This window comes from Microcaecilia unicolor, chromosome 1 (genome assembly GCF_901765095.1).
Source record: "Microcaecilia unicolor chromosome 1, aMicUni1.1, whole genome shotgun sequence".
Taxonomy (NCBI): Eukaryota; Metazoa; Chordata; class Amphibia; order Gymnophiona; family Siphonopidae; genus Microcaecilia; species Microcaecilia unicolor.
The window spans coordinates 504,548,405-504,567,997 of NC_044031.1; the positions used below are offsets into that span (position 1 = coordinate 504,548,405).

The 19,593-nt window shown below is 46.6% G+C and overlaps 1 protein-coding gene across 6 annotated transcripts in view; it reads left to right on the forward strand.

Annotated features, from left to right (window-relative positions):
• YTHDF3 (YTH N6-methyladenosine RNA binding protein 3) overlaps positions 1 to 19,593 on the forward strand; it is a 110,180-nt gene that overhangs the window by 19,051 nt on the left and 71,536 nt on the right. For all 6 annotated transcript variants that reach the window (XR_003943392.1, XM_030215024.1, XM_030215031.1 and 3 more), the window contains one exon: positions 1,728 to 1,813. Coding sequence is in view for 5 of the 6 variants with exons in the window: in XM_030214995.1 (XP_030070855.1) it covers positions 1,728 to 1,813 (86 nt within the window). In the remaining variant the exon portion in view is untranslated. The remainder of the gene's footprint in view (positions 1 to 1,727; positions 1,814 to 19,593) is intronic.

The window sequence follows — 19,593 nt, forward strand, 5'->3', positions numbered from 1 at the left end:
GAGGGCATTAATTTTTATCAATGGTTTAAGTAGAAACTGATGTGTCCCACTTTGTGTTAGTCATTTTGAATGACTTACTGTAGTATTTGGGGCCTCTGTTCCTGAGCAACTGAACCTCCATGTTACTGCAGCTGCAAGAAAAAATGTTTCTTGCAAGTTTCTCCCACATGGTGTTATTATATCAAGTGAGTTCTTGTTTTCTGCAACACTGATGGATGTGAAAGTAATAAACAGCTGACCCTTACTTCTTAACATGGGAAAGGCATGCCAACATTTTAAGAGTGGTTGTAAACAATGTGAACCTTATAATGGGTAGTAAAGGTTGACTTTCTTTTTCTAAGTACCCTTCTGCTTTGAACCTTGTAACTCACTAGAATGCTAATTTAAAGAGAAGCTCATGAATCATAAGTTCCTCAATCTTCATTCTCGTAGAATGTGTCTCATATTTCTTCTTCCTGAGCAGCTATCAGAATAAACTGGTTTTTTGTTATTTATTGGTTATCTGTTGGTGAATGTTAAAAGCTTACTTTTACTTAAAGGATTTAAGAAAAATACAACCAGGTCCCTGGGCTATTCTGACAGTATGTGCATTTGGTAATAAAGAGGATGAAAGAGACTCTTCAAATCTTGAATCAAAAAACTCTCAAAAAATTCCAGCTTATAGTACTTTACACTCAATAAACCAGTTATGGAGAACAATATATTTGGAAGGGAAAAAGCTTTGGTACCCTACCTGCACCCTTTTAAACTTTCAAGGTGACAGGACTTAACAAGGGTCAATTTTCCTCACAGGCATAAAAAAACCATTCCAGAAAACAATTGTTAAAACTCCACTCGTGTTCAATTACATGGATCCAAAAACTCATACATGACTCAAATAAGAGAAAAAGCAAAAACAGCTTTCAAAAACAAATTCTCATGTTCTTCTAATATCAGTCACACCGACTGTGTGACACAGAAATTGGTGCTTGAAAACATTGAACTTTCTGATCACATTGTGAGACAGCTTTGCAGCGAAACTCTTGCCACAGTCGGTGTGATTTGATATTAGAAGCAGATGAGCACTAGTTTTTGATTTTTTTTCTCTTATTTGCGTCATATATGCATTTTTGGATCCATTGTAATTGAACACAAGTGGAATTTTGACAATTGTTTTTTGGAATGATTTTTTAAGTTTGTGAGGAAAATTGACCCTTAAGTCCTGCCACCTTGAAAGGGTGGAGGAGGATACTGTAGCTTTTTCGCTTTCACATATATTGTACTACTTAAGTGGTTTATTCATTGTAAAGTACTTTAAGCTGGAATTTTTTGAGAGTTTTTTTTTTTTTTTTGATTGAATGGTGATAATTGAATATGCATTGGGAGAATAGAAATTGCAGAACATAAATATGTTCTTAGTATCATCGTTCATCCAGGTACAAGTGGTTGTTTTTGTTTTTTCTATTCATTTGTTGCTGGTGATTAGAGCCATCTCTGGTATATTGAAATGCTATGAGATACTGTGCATCATTCTTAGTTTCCTCTTGTAACAGAGCTTAAAGAAACCGAAGCCCTGTCCATCAGGCTAGGTCTTGGCTAGAATTTGTTCTATTTTTTTTTTATTATTCATATGCAATGTACTGTAATAAATCTGTTTGTTAGTAGCCTTTTAGCCTATTTGATGAGGGATTGTCATATAATGTGCAAATTAGTTTTTATTAGTATGTAATATGCAGTTTTCTCTTCAGTTTCAGTTCAGAACGGTTCAATGCATCAGAAGGATGCAGTGAATGACGATGATTTTGAGCCATACTTGAGTAGCCAGACAAATCAGGTAAGTTGGAACAATTCAGGGAATGATATTTAATTGTGTAATTATAAAGAGATCAATATTCAGCCATCATGGTCGCCACATGAAAAATTAATGCACTAGTGCTTTATACATATTTTCACCTTCTCTGTCCATGGATAGTGGCACTGAATATATGTGTAGCATAATGACTGCACCAGCGTTGTCTGCCTACTATTTGGCAAGCCTATAGTAAATGTTTAAATTATAGTGCCTGAATATTGCCATTATCTGAATAATTTTTTGCCTACTCCTGCCTTGCTTCAAACCCAGCCAGCACATAGTATTGTTTTTTTTTTGTTTTGTTTTGTTTGTTTTTTTTAGTGTTTTTCTTTTATATAGTAAGAGATGTTTGTTGGACACTTTAGGGCAAATTCTTGAAACACTTTTGAATATCTACGCAAAAAACTTAAATCGTAAATCTTCTTTTCGTAGCTTCTCTCCCTCCTCCTGGTCTTCCTACCCCCCACTTCCAGCAGTCAAGTTCTGTTGAGCTGAATGGTTATGAAATATACCATTATATAATTTGGCTCAATTTTGAATTCAGGAAATTCAGTTTAGTTTGAAATGGTGATTCTCTCTAATATAAAGCAGTGCTTAAAGAATTTTTCCATATTTACACTTTGTTATATGGACTTTTCTCTTTAAGCTAAATTTATAAACTTTAAAAACTGATAGGTAGTGGTATCTGTTTCTTAGAATTCATGTGGTCATGGATACTCATCTTCTGATAGTCCAATTTCAGCATAAGGCTGATGTTTTAAGTTGAGGAATTTATTTTATTGCTAAAATAAACATTAGTGCCTTGGATATTTTCCAGATGTCTATTTGATAATTAATACTGCAAAATTAAATGGTGAAATGTTTCCTGTTGCACTTCAGCTAATGCCATAGAACTATTGTATTAACAGTAAGCATTGAGATGACATATTTAAAAGTATAAAATAACATGTAAATGCCAAAGATAGATCTGTTTTGCTAAACTTAGATTCCTGGCCTTCTCCCATATTTTTATTCCACCCATTAAAACTACCTGGGTCCTCGGCTAGCTCTGGATGATCAATGGTTCATCTTGGACAGGAAGCTTTGGTTCTTTTGAGCCAGCAGGAGTTTCCAAAAAAAGATCAGATTATCATTCATGACCATCTTCTAGTCTGATAAATGATTTACTGATTGCCCATTTGAAGTGTATGTTAGCCAATAAAAGATGGAGGGAAAGAATAAAGAGGTTACCAGCAGGGGTAAATAGTAAGATGAAGAAAATAAAAACACAAGCAGTGACAGAATAGATGTAAAACGCTGGCAAAGCAGGGTAAAATAGATTTTGAGAAGAAACTTGCCAAGCAGATGAGAAACAATAATGAAAATAACATATATTAAAAGAAAGAGACCAGTGAGGAAAGCAGTCAGCTGATTGGATGAGCAAGGGGTTAGATGTTATCAAAGATAAATCTGTAATGGTTAAGCTGAATGATTTCTCTGTTCCAGTCTTCATCAAACCAGAGGCATTCCTTAGATTTTATGCCTCTGAAGTACTAAAATCACTGTAGAGTGGGAAGAAGTAATGAGGATTATAGGTAGCTAAACAATTAACATTTAGTGGTGGAGTGGCCTAGTGGTTAGAGCACTGGTCTTGCAATCCAGAGGTGGCCAGTTCAAATCCCACTGCTGCTCCTTGTGATCTTGGGCAAGTCACTTAACCCTCCATTGCCTCAGGTACAAACTTAGATTGTGAGCTCTCCTGTGACAGAGAAATGTCCAGTGTACCTAAATGTAACTCACCTTGAGTTACTACTGAAAAAGGTGTGAGCAAAATCTAAATAAATAAATAAACATGTCCGTCAGGTCATATGGCGTCTAGCTTATAGTTCTGAAAGAACAAAAGTTAGACATTGTAAGATACATTTATGCTGATTTGCTGTTTGTCACTAACCATTGTTGTACCAGGTGGAAGGTGGCCAGGGGGAATTGTGCCATTATAGATGTATAAGTTTAATAACACTGGGTAAAGATGGATACAGTTATACAGTTTTCTTCTGTGTGTTTAATGATTTTCTTATTGATAAGTAGAAATAGCATGGATTTTGGGAAAGCAAGTTATATCTAAAGTCTGTTATAACTTCAAAGAATTATCTGGGCACGTGAATGAAGGTAAACCTGTGAATATAGTGTTTTGGATGTTAAAAATGAATTTGATTAAGTTTAAATGAGTTTACCCAAGAAACTGATAGCAGGGACCACAAACCTAGCGCCCACAAACCAGATCCAATCTGGAAAGGTTGTGTTTCTGGTTCACCCACTTTCAAAAAAACAAAAACCAAAACTTAGCAATTGGGGCATATTGAATAAAAAAAAATCTGCTGCTGCTGCTAAATGAAGCCGCTGCCAGCCAATGGAGAAATGTCCAGGCTAGAGCCATCACTAGAGGAAGGGGAAAGAAAAGGGGAGATGCTGAAAGAAAAACTAGGAGAGAAGAGAAAATGGGGCTGATGAAGGGGAAGAAGCTGAAGAGGCAGAGGCCAAGGTTCCCAGGTTGTTTGGCACAGTTATGAACTTCAAAGATATACAGAAATATATTACTGCTACTTGCTACATGCAGAGAGTGCCTACTACTACCTTTCTCAGTGATTTAAAATGTTTTGTGTGGTCCTTGTGGAAAGGTTTGGAAGCCTCTGGAACATGGAATAGCAGGCAGTGTACATTCATGGATCAGTAACTGGTTTAAAGGGAAAGAGTAATGGCCAGATCACAAACTGGAATTCTTTGAGTGTCAGTACTAGGCCTGGTGATATTCAGATTGTTTATAAATGATTTAGAGGATGCATTTATGACCAAAGTTGATAAATTCCTGGATGACAAATCTATGTGGAGTAATTAAACGAGGGGTGTACCGAGCAAAATTTTCGTTCTGTTTAGTTTTCCGTGTCATTTTTAGAACACTTTTTCATTTTTATTTCGAGCCATTGTCACTAGGAGTGTAAACTATTTATGAAGATTGCACTTGTTTTCAATAAGGCACACACTGTTTTCAAAGAGTGTGCACTGACACAAGAAATACCTTGAAGATTTGCAGTTTTTTTCCCTATTGTTTTGGGCTAAAAATGGCGTGAAATGACATGGGGAATATTTATATTTAATACCACAATACTGGTGAACAGCGACAAAAAACCCAAAGGGTAAAATGAATTAAAGTTCTTAATCTATGGGTATAACCCTCAGAGACCAAGGATTGACCAAGGTCTGACCTGCAAGACTCCAGTATCTGCACAAGATTATAGTGTCTGCGGTCCTATCTCTTTCATAGGGCTATCATATACCCATAGTGATTTACTTGCACACAAAAAAAATCATTTTTTTAATATAGTCATTCTTTTGTTGAATATTGCAATTTAGATAAACAACAGCAAAAACTTCAGAAAAACACTTAGCTTTCACTGAAGTGGCACAATAACCCCTCTGATGGAATAAACAACGGGGCCCATATCGTTTCGCCTTCTTACAGGCTTCTTCAGGTTATGCCCAATATGGATATTAAATCGGGGTTTCACCTCCTCTTAGGAGGAGTTACATCTGCAGCAGCCCAGGAAAAAGCATGCAATCAGAATAGTAAGAGATTGGGATATTTCTGTGAAGAAAGGCTGTAAAGGTTTGGGCTTTTTAGCTTGAAAAAAAGAAAACTGAGGGTGGACATAACATATGCATTTGTTTGCCCTTCTGAAAACTACAGTGACTGAAAGGAAATCCATTGAAACTGTATAAGAGCAGTTTCAAGACAAAGGCAAGAAAACAGCTTTTTATTTGTTGACTTAGTTAAATTGTGGGTTGCATTTACAGCAAGTGCAAACCCAGAAAACAAGGATACAAATTGATTGTAGAGGTTGGATGGGAGACAGATAGTTGTATACTTATACATCTACAGGGAGCACTTAAGATGTGTTCTGCTTGGGTCTGTGTTATAACTGTTGGGCTGCAGTTGGCATTCCACATCTGGGCTAAATGAGCTATTGGTGTTCCATGGCATGGCACAAAGATATGTTTCCGATAAGCTACTAATTTATACTCCTACGCGGTCTTTATGTTCTCAGAGTGAGACATTTTTTTTTTAACCTCCTGCCAGATCCTTTCAGTTAGTGTGTTTGCTCTTGACCTTACTCTTATTTTATGACTTGGTTATGGAACAAGGTACCTCTGTTAGTGAGACCTTTTAATGATCTTTTGGGATTTCATAAGGCTGTTAATTTTTTTTTTTTATTTGTTTTAATCTAGCAATTTGATGATTTGAAATGGAAAACCTCAGGCCGAAACCTGTTTCCTTAGCATCCCTCTGAACCGGCCCAGAATGTGACCGATGGGTTGTGCACACCTTCCAGCAGGTGGGGATTGAGAACTCTGACTCTAAAGAGAGCCAGTAAGAGCCTCTGCCAGCTAGAGACAGATCCAATATTCTCAGTCTCCGGCAGATGGAAGGAGGTGAGCCCTTCAGTCTGTTTATTTTAGGCTTTCTTTTTTGTCCTTTTCTATGGTTAAAATAGCTGATGCTTTAAGAATTACAAAGTTTTCTGGTGTAGTTTCTTCTTCTTAAGTGGATCTTCTATGCATCTGATGTGTTTTCTTGATTGTGGAGGCTGAGGCCCGTGGTGGTCTGTCAGCCTCGGGGTTGTCACACTCAGGAGGCCAGGTCCCTTCCCCCAAGTCCTCCCTATTGCAGCCGAGCTGCTTATTATTTTAATTGCCTCAGTCACTTCAGGGGAAGGGCTGTTTTAAGACAGGGAGAGACAGCCACCTTAAATAAAAACACCTTAAAAAAAAACCTGCCTTTAGCCGCCATGGCAGAGAAACTCCTCCGCTGTGCGGCGGGTCTGGGAATGAGTGACTGCTGTAAATTTTGCACCGTGGTTGAGATTTCACCGGAGGCAGGTCCTGTTCCTTCAGTCTCGTTGGCGGCGACCTCAGGGTGAGGAAGGACAAGTCGGCAGCTCCAGTTTTGGCGGGAAGTGCCGCCATCTTGCCTTCTCTGGTTGTTTTAGCAGACCGGCCTGCTTCTTTGCCGGTTCTTTCAGCTCAGCAGCCTGCAGGGAGTCTACCTCTTCTACCGGCAGGGTCAGAAGGGGCTTTCCTTCAAAGTTTGTCCTGTAAATGTACAAGGCTTTTCTTTTGCAAAAATTGGACCCTCCTTCAGCTTCTGTGAGAAGATCTGTGGAAGTTCAGCTGGTCTCAGCTAAGCGACCCAGGGAGTTCTGGGATCTGGAGGAGGACCTGGGTTCTTATCCAGACCAGGAGATGCCCTCTTTTGAGGAGCAAGGCTTTTCATTTGAAGGACATGTTGTTGTAGACTCAGGTGCTGAGTCTCGTGCTGAGTCTCTTCTCCCGGGGGAGGATCCTTCCATGGTTAGAATTTTTCACAAAGAAGATTTGCAGGAATAAATTTCTTTGGTTTCCACTACTTTATGTTTTGAGGAAGAGGAGCCCCCCCCCCCCCCCCCCCCCCCCCCGTAGAGGGATGGAAGGTGGATCTCCTGTTGAAGGGCATTCGAAGGCCAGTTAAGACCTTTCCTATGCACCAGTGTATCGGGGACGTCATGCAGGCACAGTGGGATGTGCCAGATTTCTCTTTTAGACCCACTAAGTCTATGGTTCATCTCTATCCGGTCCCTGATTAGGACAAATCCCTTCTGAAGCCTCCAGTAGTGAATGCAGTAGTCTTGGCAGTTATTACAAGGAATACAGTTCCCGTGGATGGTGGCACTTCACTTAAAGATGTTCAGGATCACCATATGGAGGCTTTGTTGAAGAATAGTTTTGATGTTTCTGTTGTGGCAATGCAGGCGGCTATTTGCGATTCCTTGGTTGCTACAGCTTGCTTTCACTGGTCTGAGAAGGTCCTGGATAGATCTTCAGATGAAGTGGCTAAGATTGAGATGGGATTGGCCTTTTTGGCAGATGCTTTATATGATTTGCTGAGAGCTTCAGCTAAGTGCAGGGGGTAGGTGCAGTTCTCCAGCCTTGGCTGGTAGGTCTTCTCAGTGCATTTCCTCCGTGGCATCTAGTAGGCTATCTAATTCAGAAGATTGAGACGCACAGGAGTCGCGTGATCTTGGTGATGCCAGATTGGCCCCGCAGACCCTGGTATGCCGATCTCCTGCGCCTTCTCATCAGCTCTCCTCTCAAGTTTCCAGAGGCTTTCAGTCTCCTGGTCTAGTGCCCGGTAGGTCTTCCAGACCTGGGTCGATTTTGTCTTATGGCTTGGCTCTTGAGTAGGCGCGATTGGCAAAGAGATTACTCAGCGAGCATGGTGGCCATGATGCTTTGGTCTTGGCGTTGAACTACTTCTCTTAATTATATCAGGACTTAGACACTGTTTGTGGTGTGATTATTTGAACATCTCTCCTTTTCGCGCTTCAGTGGCACAGATCTTTGAGTTTTTACAGCAAGGTTTTGACAAAGGCCAGGCGCTGGCTTCGCTTAAGGTTCAAATTGTTATCTTGTCCTGTTTTTGGGAACACGTTCAGGGAAAAGCCCTAGCTACCCATCTGAATATTGCTTGGTTTTTACAAGGGGCAGGCCTCATATGTCCTCCCTCATTTGTCCCAGTCAGTGGTGTTGCCTTTGCTCTCTTCTTCCTCAGGGTCAGAGGATCAGCGTTGCTTGTAGTGCCTCAATGTCAGGAGGGTACTATTTGAAGTCTATGGAGGAATTTTGGCAGATGGATCTTCTGTTTTTGCTGATTGGAGGATCTTGTTAAGGGGTTAGCGGCTTCTAAACCCACCATTTCTAGGTGGCTTAAAGAAATGATAGCCTCCGCTTACCTTCTCACCGGGAAAACGGTACCCAAAGAGGTGAAGGCGCACTGTACCAGAGGACAAGCAGCGACATGGAAGGAGAGCTTTCTAGTTCCCTCCCTTCCACCCCTTAGAGATCTGTAAGGCGGTGACTTGGTCTTCCTTGCATTCCTTCTCGAAGCATTACAGATTGGATGTGCAGAGTCATCAGGATGCAGTGTTTGGTACAAATGTTCTCATGGCCGGTTTGCTTGGGTCCCTCTCATAAAGATACTGCTTTGTTACTTCCCATCAGGCACATTCTGGGCCGGTCCGGAGGGATGCTAAGGAAGGAGAAATTCTTAACTGCTAATTTGCTTTCCTTTAGTGTCTGTAGATTGGCCCAGATCCCTCCCTCTGATTATCCTTTTTGCTTATTTATTATGTGGAAGTTAGGCATTCATTTCGAGCTGCATTGTATGTTTGCTATTGCATTGCTTTTGTAAAAAAACCAAAACAAAACACATGTTTAAAGAATAAATAACATGCATTATGTATGTTTGCTTTCTTTTAGAAGGCACATTAAACATGAGGCACATGCTCTTTGTTAGTGTGGTGCTGGTGGCTGCTTAGGTTCATGGATGCACAGAATGTAGTTCTTTTCTTTTCTTCTGCCTTGTTACGATAATACTGGATCTGTCTCTAGCTGGCAGGGGCTTTTATTGGCTCTCTCTAGAATCTGAGTTCTCAGTTTCCACCTGCTGGAAGGTGTGCGCAACTCACCAGTCACATTCTGGGCTTGTCCGGAGGCACTAAAGGAAAGCAAATTAGCAGGTAACTAATTTCTCCTTAATTTTATTTTGTTATATATTGTGCTGTTATATTATGAATGTAATTCTGTAACCTATTATGAGCAGGAAGATGGGCTAAATAATGGAATAAATTAAATAAATTGATCTGACTTAGCTTGGCTGTTCTTATATTCATACTAGTAAAAAAGGCCCGTTTCTGAAGGCAAGGAAACGGGCCCTAGGCAGGCAATTCTTCCCCCCCGGACCACCGAAAACCACCTCCCGCCGCCGTTGTGTACTACCTGTCAGACGCACGCAGAGGAACTTCCAGAGAAGATGAGGAAGGAACGCGAAGGGCACAACAACACTTCGGCTGTTGGGGGTTTGAGTCCCCCGTCAGCACAGGTAGTACACAGCGGCGGCGGGGGGGGGGGGCGGTTTTCGGCAGTCCGGGGGGGGAGCGACAGGTTCGCGGGGGGGGGGGGGTGTCGAGGGGGCCGTAGCGTGGGGGGGTGACAGCTGATTCCGAGGCAGGGGGAGGAGTAGGGAAACACGCTGCGCGTGTTTCCCTACTCCTCCCCTTGCTTTGGAATCAGCTGTCATGACGTCAGTGACATCAGTGCGTGTCTGCCTAGAAGACCACCTCCAGCCTAGGGAGCTACGGTCCCAGGCACAGAACGTTGGAGGTGAGAATTATTATATAGGATGAGTGTTCAGTGAAAGAAAATGTTATGAGACTAAAACTAACCAAAAGTTATGCTTGTTTAAATACATTGTGAGAAAAGAAGTGCAGAAGACAGTGGTTATCTTACAGGATCTCATACAGCACATAAGGCTGGTTGTAGGACACTGAATTGGCTTTATCTTTAGACTGCTAACCCTTGTTCAACAGTTTTAATATTATGATCCTTCCCATGTAATTGTGTGCAGTGCCCTGTTGCTGTGAGTTTTATGTTGCACAGATGCTTTACGTTTCCCAACCCTTAGACCACTTCATAGTTCATTCCTATGAACTTCTGATTTACCTTTTTGGAATTCTGGTAGAAAAGAAAAATTTGGAAACCTGAAATCTCATCCTGTTGTGTATTATTCTGTACCCAGAAGAGTCTGCTATTATAATTGTTGTTTACTGAGTACTTTCAGTAGGGTATAAGGAAATATACAATACAATGTGAATAAAATAAGTTCTTATACTGTGAACACTTAAACTATTTATGTGGTATCTACATGACTAAAAGTCTAGTTATTTAGGCTACACTGTAAAAAAATATATATATATTCTTAGCATCCAGTGGTATTTGTTTTAAGTAGTTACAAGTTCAAATTTTGAAGACTGTTTAGCTTTGGTTGCTAGGCATGGGCTTCGAGAATCTTACTTCTTAGATTATCTTGTTCAGCTTATTGGTTTGCTTCTCATTCATAACAAAATGTCCAAGTGAATTGCATAAAATCTATACACATCAATATTTAAAAATATAGAATGAGCAATCATAACTCATGGAAAAATAGAGTTCTCAAAACCCTTCATTCCAGATCATGCTCAAACAATCACATTTTCAGACTTGGTCCACAATTCTTGAACTGGCCAAGTCGGATGCAAGATAGTTGTTCTCTGTGGAAGACTGCTTGAAATCTGTTGTTGATCCAGTTCCTGTTAGCAGAGAGAGAATTCTTTTAACAACCTGCCTAATGTGGGCAGCCAATGCATACATAAGGTATCTGAGGACAAACAGGACAGTAAATCCTATAATTTCTAGAAGCTTTTGAGCTGGTTAACCACACATGTACCTGTTCCCACCTTATGCAGTCAGATGGGACCAACTTTGTTTACTGTTTCTGTGGAGCTGAAAGTAACTTGTTTTGCACCATGCTTACCTCAGTGATTATACATTGACTTTAATAAAAAAAATATGTTTTTATTGCAGTATGAATCCTGTTGTCATTTGGTTATATTTTTCCCATTAGTTTCCCAAGGTAGGTTTTACCGGTGTCTTGCTTAGTGTTCCTTTTGTTCTTCAGTCCAGTTATTTTTCATCAAGTTTACAATTCTCCGAGGACAAGCAGGCTGCTTGTTCTCACTGATGGGTGACGTCCACGGCAGCCCCTCCAATCGGAAACTTCTCTAGCAAAGTCCTTTGCTAGTCCTCGCGCGCCCGCGCGCACCGCGCATGCGCGGCCGTCTTCCCGCCCGAAACCGGCACGAGCCGGCCAGTCTTCTTTTGTCCGCACTCGGTACGGTCGTGTTTCGCCGTGTCGAGCCCCGGAAAGTCGACCTCGCGCGTCCAATTTATTTTTGACGTGTTTTTTTCTTCGGAAAAGTCTTAACAGTGTCGGGAAGTGCTCCGGAACCCCCCCCCCCCCCCCGGGTTTCGTGTCAACCCCTTCCCGTACTTCCAGCTTTTTGCCCCGATAAGTTTTCTTTCGTCGTCGGGGTAGGCCTCTTTTCGGCCTCGGTCGAGATTTTCTCCCTTAAAAATTTTTGGTGCTCTTTTTCCGTCATTTCGGATTTTGACTTCGCCGGCGTGATTTTTCCGCCCATGACATCGAAGCCTTCCAGCGGCTTCAAGAAGTGCACCCAGTGCGCCCGGATAATCTCGCTCACTGATCGACACTCGTTGTGTCTTCAGTGTCTGGGGGCCGAGCACCGCCCTCAGAACTGTAGTCTGTGTTCCCTGCTTCAAAGGCGGACTCAGGTAGCGAGATTAGCCCAGTGGAACGTGTTGTTCTCGGGCTCTTCGTCGGCATCGGCACCGGGATCTTCGAGTGCATCGACGTCGTCAGCGTCCAGACCATCTTCCTCGGCCGCCACTGCATCGAGTGCATCGAGGCATCGGGCCACTGCATCGACGTCGGTGGTACCGGGACCTCGTCTGCTGATGTCGTCGGACGGTGGTGCATCGTCAGGAGTGCAGGTGAGGGCTGTCCATTCCCCTGCTGGTGGCGGTGAGCCTTCGGGTGGGTCTCCTCCTACCCTGAGGGCTCCTGCGGTACAGCCCCCCCGAGACCGACCTCCTTCGGCCTCGGCCCCGAGGAAGCGACGGCTGGATTCTACGTCCTCCTCGTCGGTGCCGGGGAGCTCCGGTGACATGCTTCGGAAGAAGTCGAAGAAGCATCGACACCGGTCGCCTCCCCGCGTCGGCACCGAGAGCTCTGGGTCGCCGAGGGAGTCGGCACCCAGCAGGCATCGGCACCGAGAGGACCGCTCACCCTCTGTTCAGGAGGTGTCGATGCGCTCCACTCTGGACAGCCCGGAACAGCCTCCTCGCCCGGAACAGGTTCTGACGTCGACGCCTGCATCGACCTCTTTGCCTTTCTCTGCAGCCGCTCTGAACGAGAGCCTCCGGGCCGTTCTCCCAGAGATTCTGGGAGAGCTGTTGCGCCCTACCCCTCCGGCTACCGGCGGTGCTTGCGCCTCTGGTACCGTCGAGCGTGGCGCCGGCTGGCCCATCGCCCGGGGTGAGGTCCCCGACGTCGGTACCGCGTGCGGTGCCGACTGTGGCCACCTCCCAGGAAGGCTCCCCGACTACGTCGGCGGAGGGAGCTTCGCCGATGCGGGCGAGGGAGTCTACCTCTCGACGCCCCCATCGTGGACGTGGCTCCACCGAGTCGAGCGAGGTTGCAGACACAGGTTCGTGAACTTGTGTCTGACACCGAGGGTGAGGCCTCGTGGGAGGAAGAGGAAGACCCCAGATATTTCTCTGACGAGGAGTCTGAGGGTCTTCCTTCTGATCCCACTCCCTCTCCTGAAAGACAGCTTTCTCCTCCTGAGAGTCTGTCTTTTGCTTCCTTTGTCCGGGAGATGTCTACGGCCATCCCCTTCCCGGTGGTTGTGGAGGACGAGCCCAGGGCTGAAATGTTTGAGCTCCTGGACTATCCTTCTCCACCTAAGGAAGCGTCCACTGTTCCCTTGCACCATGTCCTAAAAAAGACATTGCTTGCGAACTGGACCAAGCCACTAAGTAATCCCCACATTCCCAAGAAGATCGAGTCCCAGTACCGGATCCATGGGGACCCAGAGCTGATGCGCACCCAGTTACCTCATGACTCTGGAGTTGTGGATTTGGCCCTAAAGAAGGCTAAGAGTTCTAGGGAGCATGCTTCGGCGCCCCCGGGCAAAGACTCTAGAACCTTAGACTCCTTTGGGAGGAAGGCCTACCATTCTTCTATGCTCGTGGCCAAAATCCAGTCTTACCAGCTCTACACGAGCATACACATGCGGAACAATGTGCGGCAGTTGGCGGGCTTGGTTGATGCTCTTCCCCCTGAGCAAGCCAAGCCTTTTCAGGAGGTGGTCAGGCAGCTGAAGGCGTGCAGAAAATTCCTGGCCAGAGGGGTGTATGACACCTTTGATGTTGCGTCCAGGGCCGCTGCTCAAGGTGTGGTGATGCGCAGGCTCTCATGGCTGCGTGCCTCCGACCTGGAGAATAGACTTCAGCAGCGGATTGCGGACTCGCCTTGCCGTGCGGACAATATTTTTGGAGAGAAGGTCGAGCAGGTGGTAGAGCATCTCCACCAGCGGGACACCGCATTCGACAAGTTCTCCCGCCGGCAGCCTTCAGCCTCTACCTCTACAGGTAGAAGATTTTTGGGGGGAAGGAGGACTGTTCCCTACTCTTCTGGCAAGCGTAGGTACAATCCCCCTTCTCGACAGCCTGCGGCCCAGGCTAAGCCCCAGCGCGCTCGCTCTCGTCAGCAGCGTGCGCCTCAGCAAGGCCCCGCGGCTCCCCAGCAAAAGCAAGGGGCGAGCTTTTGACTGGCTCCAGCAGAGCATAGCCGACATCCAAGTATCAGTGCCGGGCGACCTGCCGGTCGGGGGGAGGTTGAAAGCTTTTCACCAAAGGTGGCCTCTCATAACCTCCGATCAGTGGGTTCTGCAAATAGTCCGGCAAGGATACACCCTCAATTTGGCTTCAAAACCTCCAAATTGCCCACCGGGAGCTCAATCTTACAGCTTCCAGCACAAGCAGGTACTTGCAGAGGAACTCTCCGCCCTTCTCAGCGCCAATGCGGTCGAGCCCGTGCCATCCGAGCAAGAAGGGCTGGGATTCTATTCCAGGTACTTCCTTGTGGAAAAGAAAACAGGGGGGATGCGTCCCATCCTAGACCTAAGGGCCCTGAACAAATATCTGGTCAAAGAAAAGTTCAGGATGCTTTCCCTGGGCACCCTACTTCCCATGATTCAGGAAAACGATTGGCTATGCTCTCTGGACTTGAAGGATGCCTACACACACATCCCGATACTGCCAGCTCACAGACAGTATCTGCGATTTCAGCTGGGCACACGTCACTTCCAGTACTGTGTGCTACCCTTTGGGCTCGCCTCTGCGCCCAGGGTGTTCACAAAGTGCCTGGCTGTAGTAGCAGCGGCACTTCGCAGGCTGGGGGTACACGTGTTCCCATATCTCGACGATTGGCTGGTGAAGAACACGTCCGAGGCAGGAGCCCTGCAGTCCATGCAGATGACTATTCGCCTCTTGGAGCTACTGGGGTTTGTGATAAATTACCCAAAGTCCCATCTTCTCCCATCACAGAGACTCGAATTCATAGGAGCTCTGCTGGATTCTCGGACGGCTCGCGCCTATCTCCCAGAAGCGAGAGCCAACAACTTGTTGTCCCTCGTCTCGCGGGTGCGAGCGTCCCAGCAGATCACAGCTCGGCAGATGTTGAGATTGCTGGGCCACATGGCCTCCACAGTTCATGTGACTCCCATGGCCCGCCTTCACATGAGATCTGCTCAATGGACCCTAGCTTCCCAGTGGTTTCAGGCTGCTGGGGATCTAGAAGACGTAATCCACCTGTCCACGAGTTTTCTCAAATCCCTGTATTGGTGGACGATTTGGTCCAATCTGACTCTGGGACGTCCCTTCCAAATTCCTCAGCCACAAAAAGTGCTGACCACGGATGCGTCTCTCCTGGGATGGGGAGCTCATGTCGATGGGCTTCACACCCAAGGAAGCTGGTCCCTCCAGGAACGCGGTCTACAGATCAATCTCCTGGAGTTGCGAGCGATCTGGAACGCTCTGAAGGCTTTCAGAGATCGGCTGTCCCACCAAATTATCCTAATTCAGACAGACAACCAGGTTGCCATGTACTATGTCAACAAGCAGGGGGGCACCGGATCTCGCCCCCTGTGTCAGGAGGCCGTCAGCATGTGGCTCTGGGCTCGCCGTCTCGGCATGGTGCTCCAAGCCACATATCTGGCAGGCGTAAACAACAGTCTGGCCGACAGACTGAGCAGGATTATGCAACCTCACGAGTGGTCGCTCAATTCCCGAGTGGTACGACAGATCTTCCAAGTGTGGGGCACCCCCTTGGTGGATCTCTTCGCATCTCGAGCGAACCACAAAGTCCCTCAGTTCTGTTCCAGGCTTCAGGCCCACGGCAGACTGGCATCGGATGCCTTCCTCCTGGATTGGGGGGAGGGCCTGCTGTATGCTTATCCTCCCATTCCTCTGGTGGGGAAGACTTTGTTGAAACTCAAGCAAGACCGAGGCACCATGATTCTGATTGCTCCTTTTTGGCCGCGTCAGATCTGGTTCCCTCTTCTTCTGGAGTTATCCTCCGAAGAACCGTGGAGATTGGAGTGTTTTCCGACCCTCATCACGCAGGACGAAGGGGCTCTTCTGCATCCCAGCCTCCGGTCCCTGGCTCTCACGGCCTGGATGTTGAGAGCGTAGACTTTGCCTCTTTGGGTCTGTCAGAGGGTGTCTCCCGCGTCTTGCTTGCTTCCAGGAAAGATTCCACTAAGAGGAGTTACTTCTTTCTATGGAGGAGGTTTGCCGTCTGGTGTGACAGCAAGGCCCTAGCTCCTCGCTCTTGTCCTACACAGACCCTGCTTGAATACCTTCTGCACTTGTCTGAGTCTGGTCTCAAGACCAACTCTGTAAGAGTTCACCTTAGCGCAATCAGTGCATACCATTACCATGTGGAAGGTAAGCCGATCTCGGGACAGCCTTTAGTTGTTCGCTTCATGAGAGGTTTGCTTTTGTCAAAGCCCCCTGTCAAGCCTCCTACAGTGTCATGGGATCTCAATGTCGTTCTCACCCAGCTGATGAAACCTCCTTTTGAGCCACTGAACTCCTGCCATCTGAAGTACTTGACCTGGAAGGTCATTTTCTTGGTGGCAGTTACTTCAGCTCGTAGAGCCAGTGAGCTTCAGGCCCTGGTAGCCCAGGCCCCTTACACCAAATTTCATCATAACAGAGTAGTCCTCCGCACTCACCCTAAGTTCTTGCCAAAGGTCGTGTCGGAGTTCCATCTGAACCAGTCAATTGTCTTGCCAACATTCTTTCCCCGTCCTCATTCCTGCCCTGCTGAACGTCAGCTGCACACATTGGACTGCAAGAGAGCATTGGCCTTCTATCTGGAGCGGACACAGCCCCACAGACAGTCCGCCCAATTGTTTGTTTCTTTTGATCCCAATAGGAGGGGAGTGGCTGTAGGGAAACGCACCATATCCAATTGGCTAGCAGATTGCATTTCCTTCACTTACGCCCAGGCGGGGCTGGCTCTTGAGGGTCATGTCACGGCTCATAATGTTAGAGCCATGGCTGCGTCGGTAGCCCACTTGAAGTCAGCCTCTATTGAAGAAATTTGCAAAGCTGCGACGTGGTCTTCTGTCCACACATTCACATCTCATTACTGCCTGCAGCAGGATACCCGACGCGACAGTCGGTTCGGGCAGTCAGTTCTTCAGAACCTGTTTGGGCTTTAGGATCCAACTCCACCCCCCGAGGGCCCTGTTTGTTCTGTTCCAGGCTGCACTCTCAGTTAGTTGGTAAATTTTTTAGGTCAATCTCAGTTATGTCCTCGCCGTTGCGAGGCCCAATTGACCATGGTTGTTGTTTTGAGTGAGCCTGGGGGCTAGGGATACCCCATCAGTGAGAACAAGCAGCCTGCTTGTCCTCGGAGAAAGCGAATGCTACATACCTGTAGAAGGTATTCTCCGAGGACAGCAGGCTAATTGTTCTCACAAACCCGCCCGCATCCCCTTTGGAGTTGTGTCTTCCCTTGAAGTGTATTGTCTTGCTACATACTGGACTGGCCGGCTCGAGCCGGTTTCGGGCGGGAAGACGGCCGCGCATGCGCGCGGGCGCGCGAGGACTAGCAAAGGACTTTGCTAGAGAAGTTTCCGATTGGAGGGGCTGCCGTGGACGTCACCCATCAGTGAGAACAATCAGCCTGCTGTCCTCGGAGAATACCTTCTACAGGTATGTAGCATTCGCTTTGTGCTGCAGCTGTTTATCTGGATGACATATCGAAGAAGATCTCCAGTGGCTTGAAAACACCCTGTGCAAGAGTTCCATATCCATAACAGATTTTTATTGGTGCCAGCAAATACATGGGGACAGATCATGACCCCCCTCATTGTACTTGATGTCCTTAGATGTCAGAAAGGGATTTGAGGTAGAGAAAAGCAGGAGGAGAAGCTTTTTCAGCATTGGATACATTAGACTCCATTGGTCTTGGTGATCAAGAGACACTGTATCTCGATTACTGTCGACATCGAGCTTCCTCAGCAACCCTCCAGACCGGTCAAGACGCTTGGGTTATGCACGCCTACCAGCAGAGGGAGACTGAGAACACTTAACTTTAAACACGTACAAATAACCTGTGCAGAACCCCAACCAGCCAGTATTTTCTCAGTCTCGGCAGAGGGTAGATGTGCAACCTGTGCAGCCTGACCGGTCTGAAAGGCCCTTTTGGGTTTTTGGTGTCCTGTTTTTTTTTTTCTGGGCGGCACGGTGCCCATACTTGGAACTCTCAGTGCTTCAGGGGTGTGGATCTGGTGGGGCCCCTGTTTCCCCTTGGGGTGATACACCCAGGTGGCCGAGCCCCTCCCCCTATGGTGCTCTCCCTTGTGTGGGCTGCCTTATGCCTTGGCTTTTGGATTTGGTCAGGAGCCTTGAGTGCCTTATCAGTTTGACAGCAACTGGATTCAAAGGGGAAAAAAAAAAAAGCTCCGGTTTGTTGCTGGTGTCTTTTTTTTCTTTCAGCTGTCTGGGAGAGCACACTTGGTGTTTGATTGGAGCGGTTTGTGTGAGTTTAGACGCAGGTTCTTGCTTTCATCCCTTCTTCTGCTGGCTCCTGCGTCTAAGCTGCTCCATTGCCGTTCATGCGTGCGTCGTGGTATCGTGGCGCTGGGTGGTCAGTGCCGCTATTGTGGAGAGCCGAAATCACCTTTGCCTCTGCCTCCGGAGTTAACCGCTGATCCACCCATGTTGAGCGCGAATGGGGGCGAGAGAGAGCCAAAGGCGAGTTCCTCTGCGGCGGTTCCGTTTTTGGCGGGAGCCGCCACCATATTGGATTTGTCCTGCGTTGCTGAACTGTCTCAGCAGGTGCAAGGGACTAGTCTCCTGGGACCGTCTGGCAGTGCTGTTAGCTCAGGGGGGGATGGGATTCTCTCCTGAGTTTGGTCCCTGTATCAAGCTTGGAGGTTGGGACCGACCCGGGTTAGCACCGTCAGTGGAGGGGCTGGCCCGGTGGGTGCTAAGCGGCCTCGGGTGGATTGGTCTGAGGACCTGGAGGTTCTTTCTCTTCCAGGTTTTGAGGAATTCAGTGATCTTGGAGAGGAAGATCCTCTGGAAGGGTCTCAGGAGCAGGAGGGTTCTCTGCCTGGGGAGGACCCCTCTGTAGTCCGCATTTTTCACAGGGATGAACTTTTTGGAATTAATTGATCAGGTAGCATCCACTCTTAAGTTTTTTGCTGGGGACTCCTCCTCTGGAGAGGTTACGCAGGTTGATTCATTGGTTAAAGGGATTAGGCATCCCTCACGGTCGTTCCCTATGAATAAGGATCTCAGGGATATGGTGTTACAGGAGTGGTCCGCTCCGGATGCCCCTTGTAAGGTGTCTAGGGCTATGGCTAGACTTTATCCCCTGCCACAGGAGGATTGGGATTTCCTAAACCCCCCCCCCCCCCCCCCCCACTGTGAACGTGGTGGTTACGGCAGTGATAGGCTACTGCCATTCCAGTGGATGGGGGTGCGGCGTTACGTGACCCTCAAGATAGAAAGTGTCTTTTCTTAAACATAGTTTTGATCTGTCTGCTCTGGCTTTGCAAGCGTCTGTGTGTGGGGGTTTGGTAGCTCGTACTTGTTTCCGTTTGGCGGCGAAGCTTCTGGATGAGCCTGCTTTAGATAGGGCTGCTTTGGTGCAGGAATTGGCAACATTGGAGATGGGCTCTTCCTTTTTAGCTGACGCGCTGTATGATTTG